The sequence below is a fragment of the Salvia hispanica genome, chromosome 6 (assembly GCF_023119035.1).
Source record: "Salvia hispanica cultivar TCC Black 2014 chromosome 6, UniMelb_Shisp_WGS_1.0, whole genome shotgun sequence".
Classification (NCBI taxonomy): domain Eukaryota; kingdom Viridiplantae; phylum Streptophyta; class Magnoliopsida; order Lamiales; family Lamiaceae; genus Salvia; species Salvia hispanica.
In genome coordinates, this window is record NC_062970.1 from 30987182 (window position 1) to 30999240 (window position 12059).

At 33.6% G+C, this 12059-nt stretch overlaps 1 protein-coding gene and 1 pseudogene across 1 annotated transcript; one reads left to right on the forward strand and one right to left on the reverse strand.

The window, feature by feature from the left end:
* Positions 1-919: 919 nt before the first annotated feature.
* On the forward strand, positions 920-1240 carry LOC125195125 (protein GLUTAMINE DUMPER 5-like). The gene has a single exon (XM_048093321.1). The coding sequence runs from the start codon at positions 920-922 to the stop codon at positions 1238-1240; it is 321 nt and encodes a 106-aa protein (XP_047949278.1).
* A 951-nt stretch (positions 1241-2191) lies between these two features.
* On the reverse strand, positions 2192-11910 carry LOC125195126 (annotated as a pseudogene).
* Positions 11911-12059: the final 149 nt, after the last annotated feature.

Genomic DNA, 12059 nt, shown 5'->3' on the forward strand with positions numbered 1-12059 from the left:
TACATCTCATTAATTCCACATTAATATGTAATTTTGGTTTTGGTTACTATTTATTGTTTATAGATCTACATGAATGTGGAAGCAATACCAATCTAAGTCTGCAAGATTTTGGCTGGTAAAATAAATCTTGGAAAAATTCGAAATTAATTTAATTTACAGTCATTTCTGTTTTTATGAGTTCATATATGATATTATGCAGCACAAATGTAACTAGCTATTACAAGGTAGATTAACATTTATAATGACCCTTTGCGATAAAAAAAAAAAGAAAAAAAAGGACGGTGTTTTGATCCCATTTTTTAGTGCATCGATCCCAAATTTATACTCTGGAGTATATGAAATCTGTATGCACGCTTCAACCTGACATATACACATGAAATTCATGTAAAGAGTGCAATAAACTAAAGAGTATTTCTATTGCTTAAGAAGTTAGAAAATTTGTAGTCAAGTTTACCTATATTTTCTTATTTGTGACTTTAGTAGAATCGAAATGACCATATTAGTTTTCCAGATCAATCTATATAGAAAGAAAGAAAACATAATGCGTCACATAGGTGCATTGTAATAACAGGGCTAAAATTGGAAAAGCAATAAAAGAAAGAGAAACTTTGGTAGCAAGTAAGCCATTGAGAAATGTGAATCATCATACAGCAAAGCAATAGCCAAGAATAATTAACTTTAATTTGCTCAGTTCTGAGTCGCTTCTGTCACACACAAATCACCATCCTAATCCCATTCCCATGCACTCTTCCTCAACCCTTTTCCACCTCATTTCCCTTTATTCACACTCTCTTCCACACACTATATATATAGTATAGAAAATCAAATTCAAGTACAACCTGTCACAAGACAAAGATCTTCATATATAAATACACACACGGAGAAACAGAAAGTGACCCAAGAAAATAGAGAGAGAAAGATGGAAGCAAATATCCAACACCCTACAACCACGACAGCTGCGGCTGCTGACGCCGGTTTCCAGAGATGGAACTCGCCGATTCCGTACCTCTTCGGCGCTATAGCTCTTGTGATGGGAGTGGTGGCTCTGGCATTACTAGTTCTGGCTTGCTCATATAAGCGTTCATCGTCGGGGGAGGAATCTTCAACCCAAAAGTCGGTGAAGGAGGCACCGGCTTTGCAGCCGGAGATGGAGCCCAGAATAGTTGTCATCATGGCCGGAGAAACTAACCCCACCTACCTCGCTAAACCCATCCCCGCCCGGCCCCATCAACAACTTTGAGGCCTTGCATTTCTTTCAACAACATTTTTTCCATTAGGTAAAATTAGAGTTAATTTACATATGTAGGTTGATTGTTTGTTAATGTTCCTCGAGATGATCTAGTCAATAACAAATTTTGCAGCCGATTTGTTATTTGCTTATAATTTTATTGGAAGATTCCATCATGTCCATGTCCTAAAAAATTCATTGTTGGGTTTAAGCAGGATTGTTTCATGATATGTTAGGTGTTTTATTTGCCCACTTTTTATTACGAGAATAAAGGGACCAAATTTGACAATGATATAACACAATCTAGTATAAGGCGTTTTCCCACCAAAATTCATACGAGTATATTTAAATCTCTTTAACAAATATTGAATCCTATTTAACAACGCATGTTTTTCTCTGAAAAACTCAGTTGCTATTGTATTTACTGCTTTGCGAACTCATACATTTTGTTGGAAATAAATCGAAATCAAAGAAAAGAATGAAGGTAAGAATCAAGAAATGATTATTGAAAATCAAATCAAGAGGATATTTATTAAAATTATAATATATCTTCCACGTATATCACAGAAGTATTGTTTTGTGTGCATATTGTGCGTGTACTGTGTGTTTTCGCGAGTGTGTATATGTGGTGCAGTATGTGTTGTATATTTGGTTGCATGTTGTGTGTTTGTTGCATGTATTGTGTGGCATGTCATCATTGTCATGGATATGATGTGTGTTATGTGTGTGCAGTGTGTATTCCGAGAGTGTGTGCAATGAATGTATTTAGTATGTATAATGTATGCAATTTCTTTAAATTAAATATTACATATCAATTATACATTATATTACCAAACAAATGATTTTTAATTAAATTAGAATTTAATTCCATTTCATGTTTCAAAAGTGCACTGCAGATTTTATAAATGCACATAGAAGAAACACAACATATCCCCATTTTGCACATATGCACACTGCCAAATCTTAGAATATAATTGATGTATAATCTTATAATACATAAACAGAGTCATTTTTGGTTTGGTGGAATCCAATCTGTAAGAACGTTAAACAACACCACAGACAATGAGCAGATTTTCACAAGTGGTACCAAACTAGAGAATAGCTTTGGCTTAAGAAGCTTGGTGGTGAAAGGATGCTAGTCTTCTCTATATCCAAATCATTATGCCTATCTTCTACAAAGAATAGGTTTATGAGTATACAAAACACAAAAGTTTCCCAGGCCCATCCACGTTAACTAAGATAAATAGCAGCTACCAGAAATTTTTTGTGGCGAAAGTTACGTGGAACCTACGTTCTTCAAAGCCATGACTTGTATATATGTATCTGGTACCTTGTGCTTGCTCCGGTCATAAACGTGCTTCTCTCTACATACCAAAATTGCACATTTGCACAAATTCCATTTGGTTATCAACATACTTTGTCCATAGATGCTTGTAAAGGTTCATGGCAATATCCAGCCATGGCTTCATGTCTCCACTGAAATGGATAACGGCAGCCTTCTCAATTTCCTCCATACTGATACTAGGATTGATACCGAGCCCCTGCACGTGCCAAGCTTTGTCCAATGGCTTGGTTGTTGAGTAAAACGTAACAAGCCCAGCTGGTAGAGTCCCCATCTTCCATAATGAACGATCCTCATTCTGAAATTTATTAACCATATGAATTAATGACCAAATAATGGAAAAGTAAATTCCCAACAACATATCTAGGTAAGTAAATTGCAGAAGTGTGTGTAGTGACTTACCAAATCCTGCCAATAATGATATTGCTCAGTGCATTTCTCCTGTCTCCAAGCATTGAGGTCAAAAATATTCATGCCAAAAGCCCAAGCACACGCCCTAGGACTAAACTTCTGCTTGATGAGAGGATGAGAAAAGTTTAAATATTCAGAGAAACGATGGAACGATCCAAAGCAAGTGCTAACAGCACCATTAACCTTCCCTTCCAAATCAATTGTCCACAAGGCAGTCAAATCCTTCTGAACTACAACATCATCATCCAGAAATAGAATCTTGTGCAGCTTCGGGTAGAGTTCAGGCAAGTAGAACCGAAGGTGATTGAGCATCGATAAATACTATACTTCATGTTGTTTACATCTGTAGAGGTGTTCTCAGCTCTGGTCTCAAAGTAATACTTCCTTAACCTAACAGATTGAAGCTGCTTAAGCACAGGTGCATATGAAGGATTTAAGAACTTGAAATCATCCACTGCCTTGATCTCAATATGGGCACCCCCTTCCAATGGCCTCATCTTAAACCAAACCTTTGTAGCTGCATAATTCATTCTATCGGTAACAACATGGAATACATGTTTCCATGGCTCCTTTGCATTTTTAACGACAGAGATTACCACCACAGAGATTGCAATCACGTTGTCAGAGAACAAAGCATAGTGGTATAGGTTAGGATCCTCAAGCTCTGGTCCCGGCTCATCATCCACATACTTTTCAGGATGAGCGATTCTCTCCTCCATAAGCCGCATTGCTAAACAATGCAAACTCTTGGGAGTTGATTTTGCCGCGATAACGCTAGCAAAGACCCCATTTTTCTTGGCCTTTAACAGCAACTCATTCACAGCAAATATCGTATCCTTCAATTTCTGAATCTTTAACTGATTGTCGTATGATTCCTTGTTCTCAGCTATCATAAGCCTAGCAATCTTAACTTTATCTTTGACCTCTTTCTCGAACTGCCTCAAGACATCCTCATCAACCGGACCATCAGATTCAAGCAGTGCGGCGCGATAAGCCTGCTTCAGTTGGAGGTCAGAGAAATTATGAGACAAATCATCAAACATCTTAAGCTGCTTGGATATCTCAAGCTTGAGTTTTCTGGCGTAGGTAGCATATGCATTTACTAATGCAACATGATTGTTTGCCTGGTTATAGATCAAATCTAACCTAGTCTTCACCGGATCTGACTGCCACGCTAGAAAACTTAGGGTCGTCTTACATGTGCATTCCCTGTAACATCCACAAGCTGCTCACAACAATTTTTAGCAAAGAAGCATCTGATTAGGTTCAATATCAACAAAACAGGAACCATATCCAACAAACTAATTGAGCGTGATATAAGTTCATCATATGCATTAAATCAGGAATCATTGAGGTCAAAATGTAGGAAATCGCGCACTAAATAGAGAAAAAGAAAACCGAGTGTGTCATGAATTGTGAGTACTAACTGAGTCGTTGTGCGATGGGTGAGATGCGAGGAGGACGGAGAGAGTAGCTAGGAAAAGAAGCGTGAGCATGGCGGAAACGAAGACCCGGTAGCTGAAAAGGCTGCGGAGGAGGGATCCGCTGGCCGATCCGACACGAGTGGCCCGGACCGCCAGAGGAATTACCACGCGAATCCGGCCAATCCCCAACTCGGTGGTTGCTTATCGAAACAGTAGACTACTTAGTTCTTAGTGGTGGATTGGAATGTGAGCTCGGATATAGATACACGCGAATCTATGTTCTGTGTGCTGTTGTGGGTGAGTGAGAGAGAGAATTGAGGAGTAAAAGATCTGTGAGTTAGCTGTGAGGAGTTGAAGAAGTTCGGCGTCGGTGAATACTTTGCTATATTCGATTAATATATCGCACTTCATCGTCTTCGTTTCACATCTAAAATACGGAACTGTAATCACAACTTCACCTATTAAGATTCATCAAACTTCAGTCAGAATAGTTCATTCTTAATTAGAATTACAAGTATAATTTAATCAGTACGGATGTATAATTATGCCTATACACCTAAATGTACCGTGCCCAACTCGAATTCATTTATCAAATTAGTCCATACTAATAGAGTCATTTTATTTAAAAATTTCAAATTAATTAAATCATTTTTATTTTGGACAAAAAATAACCGTCTTGCTTATTTTATATCTCTCTTATTTTATTTTTTCTTACTTTATTTATCATCTCATCGTCCACTTAACACATTATTCTTAATCTCTATACTGAAAAGAAATATCTCAGTTAATAAGGAACATAATGAGTACTTAGGGAGTAGAAAATAGCAATACTTCCTAAATACTATTGCCTCCATGATCCATCCCAAATAAGTTGAGTTGTATTTCTTTTTGGAATGTCCCAACTAAGTTGAGTAATTTCCCTTTTTTTTTGACAAAAAACAAAATATCAAATCACTCTTACTTTATTTCATCCTTTTTTTATCTTTTCCACTTTATTCTTCTCTCCAACTTTTTAACACATTTTCTTAATTTCAGTGTCCAAATTTTTTGACTCAACTTAATTGGCCCGATGGAGTATTGCTATTAATAAGGTGCAACTTGCAAGAATGGTTATGATAGTCTACTCCCCCCTCTCACAAAAATATGCATAAAAATGTTTCATCAACCAATTTTGATGTATTGTTTTTTATATTTTATTTTTTAATTAATGTCAAAATGAATAAATAAAATAAAATAGTTTTACATACTTACTTCATTTGATTTTAGATTAATTAATATATTCTTCACTTTTTCTCATTAAAAATTGTTTACGAAGACTCTTCACTTGCTCTACCAATGTTACTCCATTAAAGAGAAGTGATCAAAGTCTAACTAATTTTAAGTATATAACTAGAGAACAAATCGCAGTTATACATCTTGGTACTCCAAATTAATCCTATGGCTTAAACAAATTTTCATATTTTTATGAAAAAACACTTGTTCAAGTGCATTTTGGGAAATCGATATCTCAGATGTATCAACGTGAATTGTCTTCTGCGCAATTTGTACAATCTGAAACAAATTCAGCTTACGATTTCTTCCAAAAATATGAAATTCAAAATTTGTTCTTCATTATGATTCGTCCAGATTTGTTCTTCATCGTAAATTGCATGATTCCTAAATTATTCATCTCACGTTATTTCAGATTTCTGATCGTCTTCATCGTAAATCGTCCAACGCGATTGATCATCCACAATTTGTTCCTCCAGTGCGATATTTTCTTATTCATTAATCACGATTCATTCCTCCATTGCAATTGATCAGCCATGATTCATTCCTCCAGCGTGATTGATCAGCGACATCCGAATTCCCTGATCACATGGATTCAATTTCGATACGATCGTCGGAGGATTATTTTGATTCTGAGCTGAGGGGTGAATTTTGTCTTCACCCTGTACCCGTGTATGTAATATTACATAGACACAATTGGAAGATGATGATCCCATCTATTGAGGTCCTTGGATATCTGAGTTGAGTTCCACGTTAGGTTCGCCAACCTTCTCTTTGCTATGATGGTGCAGTTCTGGCTTGTCGTCGTCTTCATCATCGTCGATAATTATGATTAATTTTGGTGTCAAGGTGAAAGAGTGGCCTGAAGTCTTCATTGTACGGCTTCCAAAAGGTTTGCTGGGGTAACGAGGCGAAGTGAGGACTGCTCCTCTTGAAGAAAATGCAGGAGAAAATGGATAGGCCTAGGTGGTGGTTTTAGTTCACTTCTTACATGTATTTAGTTCACTTTCCAATGGTTTTAGTTCATTGTTAATGAGTTTTGTTTCGTTGAATTTTTTTTTCGTTCAGCATACTTATTTTGGGTACACTATAGGTGCGAATTATTTAACTGTTTTATTCAAATGAACTATATATTTTATGTGATGAGAATGCAACTAATCTGTTTTCCTATTAACTATAATCTAGTTGTTGTAAAGTATTGAATTCATATAATGAAGTAATAAGTTATGATAATGAAGTAATATAAATGATTTGTTTATACAGTATGTTTTATTACTAAAATGAAGTAATAAAACATTATAATGAAGTAAATGACTCTAAAAATGAAGTAATAATACATTATAATGAAGTAACATCTTTAACTGATGTGTTGTTTGCACATTAAAATGAACTATATATTCTTTTTAATGAAGTAGTAAATTGATAAGATGAAGTAGTAAATTATGATAATGAAGTAATATAAATGATCTGTTTATACAGTAAGTTTTATTTCGAAATGAAGTAATAAAAATGATAATGAAGTAATAGTCTATAAATATGAACTATATGTTTACTGTTTTGTATGAGTTTAGGATTTTAGAATTAAAATTAACTGTTGTATTGTTTGCATATTCAAATGAACTACTCCCTCCGTCCCGGCTAAGATGACACATTGCTTAGCCGGCACGGGGTTTTAGGAGTTATTGGTTAAAGTGTTTAATTAGAGAGAGAGAAGATGGATGTAAGTATTAAAGTAGAGAGATAAAGAAAGATGGATATTTTAATAGGAGTGAGAAAAAGTGGTTGAGTGTATTAATTGGAGAGAGAAAGTTACCAAAAAAGGAAATGTATCATCTTAGTTGGGACAAACTAAAAAGGAAAACGTATCATCTTAAGCGGGACGGAGGGAGTACATATTTTATGTGATGAAGTAATGCAACTAATTTGTTTTCCTATCAACTATAATATAGTTGTTGTGAAGTATTGAATTCATATAATGAAGTAATAAGTTATGATAATGAAGTAATATAAATGATTTGTTTATAAAGTAGGTTTTATTACTAAAATGAAGTAATAAAACATTATAATGAAGTAAATGACTCTAAAAATGAGGTAATAATACATTATAATGAAGTAACATCTTTAACTGATGTGAAGTTTGCACATTAAAATGAACTATATATTCTTTTTAATTAAGTAGTAATTGATATGATGAAGTAATAAATTATGATAATGAAATAATATAAATGATCTGTTTATACAGTAAGTTTTATTAATAAAAATGATAATGAAGTAATAGTCTATAAATATGAACTATATGTTTACTGTTTTGTATGAGATTAGGATTTTAGAATTAAAATTAACTGTTGTATTGTTTGCATATTCAAATGAACTACATATTTTATGTGATGAGGTAATGCAACTGATCTGTTTTCCTATTAACTATAATAGAGTTGTTGTGAAATATTGAATTCATATAATGAAGTAATAAGTTATGATAATGAAGTAATATAAATGATTTGTTTATACAGTAGGTTTTATTACTAAAATGAAGTAATAAAACATTATAATGAAATAAATGACTCTAAAAATGAAGTAATAATACATTATAATGAAGTAATATCTTTAATTGATGTGTTGTTTGCACATTAAAATAAACTACATATTCTTTTTGCTGAAGTAGTAAATTGATATAATGAAGTTAATTGTGTCTTTTATGAAGTAATATAAAGTGAAAATCACATTAAATGAAGTAACATAATATTCCAAGTGAACTATCTATAATTATATATGATATGTTGTAAATTTATTCTGTATTCTTATTTATAGGTGAAAATTCCTCTAAAAAGAAGATGAATGCGAGTATTTCTTTGGAAATCCTCTCAAATTACTTAGGCAAGTACTTCATTCATACACTTTATTACTTCATTCATGTCATTGCACACATGAATGAACATACAAACTGTGTTATATGCAGAGGACAAGAAACTGAAGGCTCTAGTGCAGAATATTACCCCCACATAGAAACTAATGGGTTTAATTCATAAACTCTCATTATATTAACTGTTGTGTTCTTTCAACATTAAAATGAACTACATATTCTTTTTAATGAAGTAGTAAATTGATAAGATGAATTAATAAATTATGATAATGAAGTAATATAAATGCTATGTTTATACAGTAGGGTATATTACTAAAATGAAGTACTAAAATACTAAAATGAAGTAATTAACTACTGTAATGAAGTAATAAGCCTACTAGAATGAAATAATAAACTATTAATGTAATTTGACAAAAAAAGACCCTCGTTGAAGTAATGTGGCTATCTGATGAAGGACGAAAATTTTCACTCAATTTTCTCATTTCATCCATAAAAAATTAGATCTAAGGGCCCTAATTTGGTCTCTAGTTCTGCACCAAGGGGTAGATTTGTATATAATGGGAGTTTTGATCAATCTCGAACCAATTTTAAAGACCAAACTAGATACCAAATTAGATTTTATTCAAATGGGTCGTTACTTCATTCCAATATATCAATTATCGAATAAATATATTTTTACTTCATTCTAGTAGGTATTACTTCATTCAAGTTGGTTTATTACTTCATTCAAATGGGTCGTTACTTCATTCAATATTTTTAGTTCATTCCAATAGGTTTTCAAATTAATTCAACACATGCTTTATTCAAATTCACTGAACAAGGTTTTTACTTTATTTAGTGTAAAAATTCAATTTATTCCAGTAGTTAATTACTTCATTTAAAAATATTATTACTTTATTGGACTATGTTTTTACTTCATTTCAGTAGGATTTCAAATGCTTCTAACATAGTACTTCACTTCTTCAGTGTCCACGGAAGAGCCTTCAGCTTCAGAAAATCATAACTACCCCCAATTATTGAACAAAATGGATTGAGTAATCAAACAAAATGCATTTGTTCATCGCATTTTTTAACCAAGTATTGCCTTCAATTCAGTATTCAAGAGTTAATTGTACTCAGCAACAACGACAAGGCGCATTTGTCCAAGATGGTGACTCGGCAGCAGAAACAAAGACGGTGAGCAGAGGCAGCGCGAAGGAGATGAAGATGATGTAGCTTCGAGCGGACATAGGCAGCGGTGGAGTTAGAAAACTCCGAGCACAAACCGACGGTGGTCGCGGCGGCAAATCTGCAACAATGGCACACCGACAGCGGCTATGGTGAGGTGATGACGCTGAAGGGGTGCGACAGCCGTGAGAGTCTGGCAGCAGCACATGCCGCCTCACGCCGGCGACGACGTCTGTACCGCGAAGACAAAGATGTTGAATCGACAGATTTAGATGTTGAATCGATCAATGGAGATGTTGAAACGGAGATGGTTATCGTCGATTTCAGTTTAATTGATAGGAGATGATGGATGAAGATGAAGAATCATTGCGTTTTCAGAGAGGTTTTGAGAGAAGAAGAGGCGGAGAGGCGGAATGTGAATGAGTTGATTTTTTGTAATCTGTGAACTCTAATTTTTTACCCTAATTATGAAATGAAGTAAATACCCCCGTGTTGAAGTAATTTTTTTTAATAACTCCTAAGAAATGAGGAAATTACAACTGATTTCAAGGGGGCTCGAACTCAGCACCTCATACATTGATGTCTAAGCTCCTTGCCGCTATGACAAAGGCTCTGGACCCCGTATTGAAATAAATTGTGTATGCAATGAACTGCGAAAAATAACCATTGATTACCTAATCTAGCCCTTGATTTTTTTGATCTTGTGGCTGTGATTTGTTCTCTAGTTATGTACTTAATGAGCACTTGCCATATATCACTACTCCTCCATTAAATATTTCATATCATTTTTATTCAGTGTCATTTTTATTTTTATATTACTAGCTATTAAGTTTATATTCCTGTTTTATTTATTATATGCATTAAAGAGGTTACAAGTAAATTTTTCAAGTTAGCGTTTAACATGATTAGCCATTAAGCGGGGTAATTACATCATACATTCAAGAGGTTTCATCAATATTTCAAATTAGTACAAAAAATTTTAAGTTTACATATATCATACAAGGAGAGTGTTATATTGCTAACTCATAAATTAATTGCTAACTACAACTAAATAATAGCCATTATATATTCAAATTAAGGGCTTAGATCATTAATCCCTAAATGTCAATACGATCAACAAAAAACGTCAATAAAGTCATAGGATTAATTACAAAAAATGTCAATAGGGGTATTAATGTCAAGTAACTATATGTTTAGTTATAACTAACTTTTAAAAGAAATCCCAAAACTTTAAATTCATATAACATATATCAAATTAAAGATAATTTTATAGGGATTCCAACGATATCCTACATGCATATGTTCCGACGCCAAAATTTGAAAAAAAAAATCGAATTTTTTTAATTTTTTCGTCCAAACAGAAATGTCAACATTTTTTAAAAAAAATGTCAATATAATACATGTAGAATATCAATATAAGCAATGAGTTAACATTCTTAAAGCATTGTGTTGACATTCTCAAAGCATTGTGTTGATATTTTCGAAACACTATATTAACATTTTCATCCAAAACTCTAATTTGGACTTTTTTTTATCTTTTTTATTTTATTAATAAAAATAAAAATTACACATGGCAAATTGTAGACCACACGTTTTCTAAAATCCTATGGCCTTAAATAGTTGTAGTTAGCAATTAAATGATGAGTTAGCAATTGATCACTCTCGTATCATACAAAAAGTTTAAATAGTGTTTCAAATTGATACATTCCGTCTAAATTCTTTAACACCATTACTTTTTATCTGCTTTGCATTAATGAAAAACATCCATTACGCGTTTCTGAGTTGTTGCCAAAAACTAAAATTCGCTTAAAGAAAAAATGATTGCTGTCATATGCTTCCAAATTGTGCTCTTCTGAGTTGTTGTTCATTAATCATCTTCAAGTTTTCCTAATTTCCTTCTTTGTTGTTTTAATTTATTAAAATTTGACTACTGATGGTGGATGGAATCTTGAATCAAAGTAACCTTGTATTTGAGGCTGAAAAATCGGTCATGAGGAAAGTCAGCTGCAAACCATTACCAGGCCAGGAAATCCTTGTTTTCCAGCTTCTTCGTCAATCTTCTCAACAAGGCCAGACTTTGTTGATGACTTGTCTTCAGATACATGCCAAGTTTTAAAGGGACCACCACTGAGGCCATGGACGAAGACTTATGGAAAATCCCTGTTCGAGAAGGTTTGAGATCCAGAAGCTGAAGCACGATGATTATCATTTTTTGAACTTCTATTGTGACAGCCTATTCTCCTCCTCTGCAAACTTTAGTCTTCGACCGCTACTAAGAAAAGTAAGAGGATGATTTGCATTAATGCAAAGCAGATAAAAAGTAACGGTGTTAAATAATTTAGAGTAATTTTAGACGGA

Bases quoted from the DNA above. Each gene is read 5' to 3' on its own strand.
- LOC125195125 (XM_048093321.1), top strand. From the start codon at position 920: ATGGAAGCAAATATCCAACACCCTACAACCACGACAGCTGCGGCTGCT.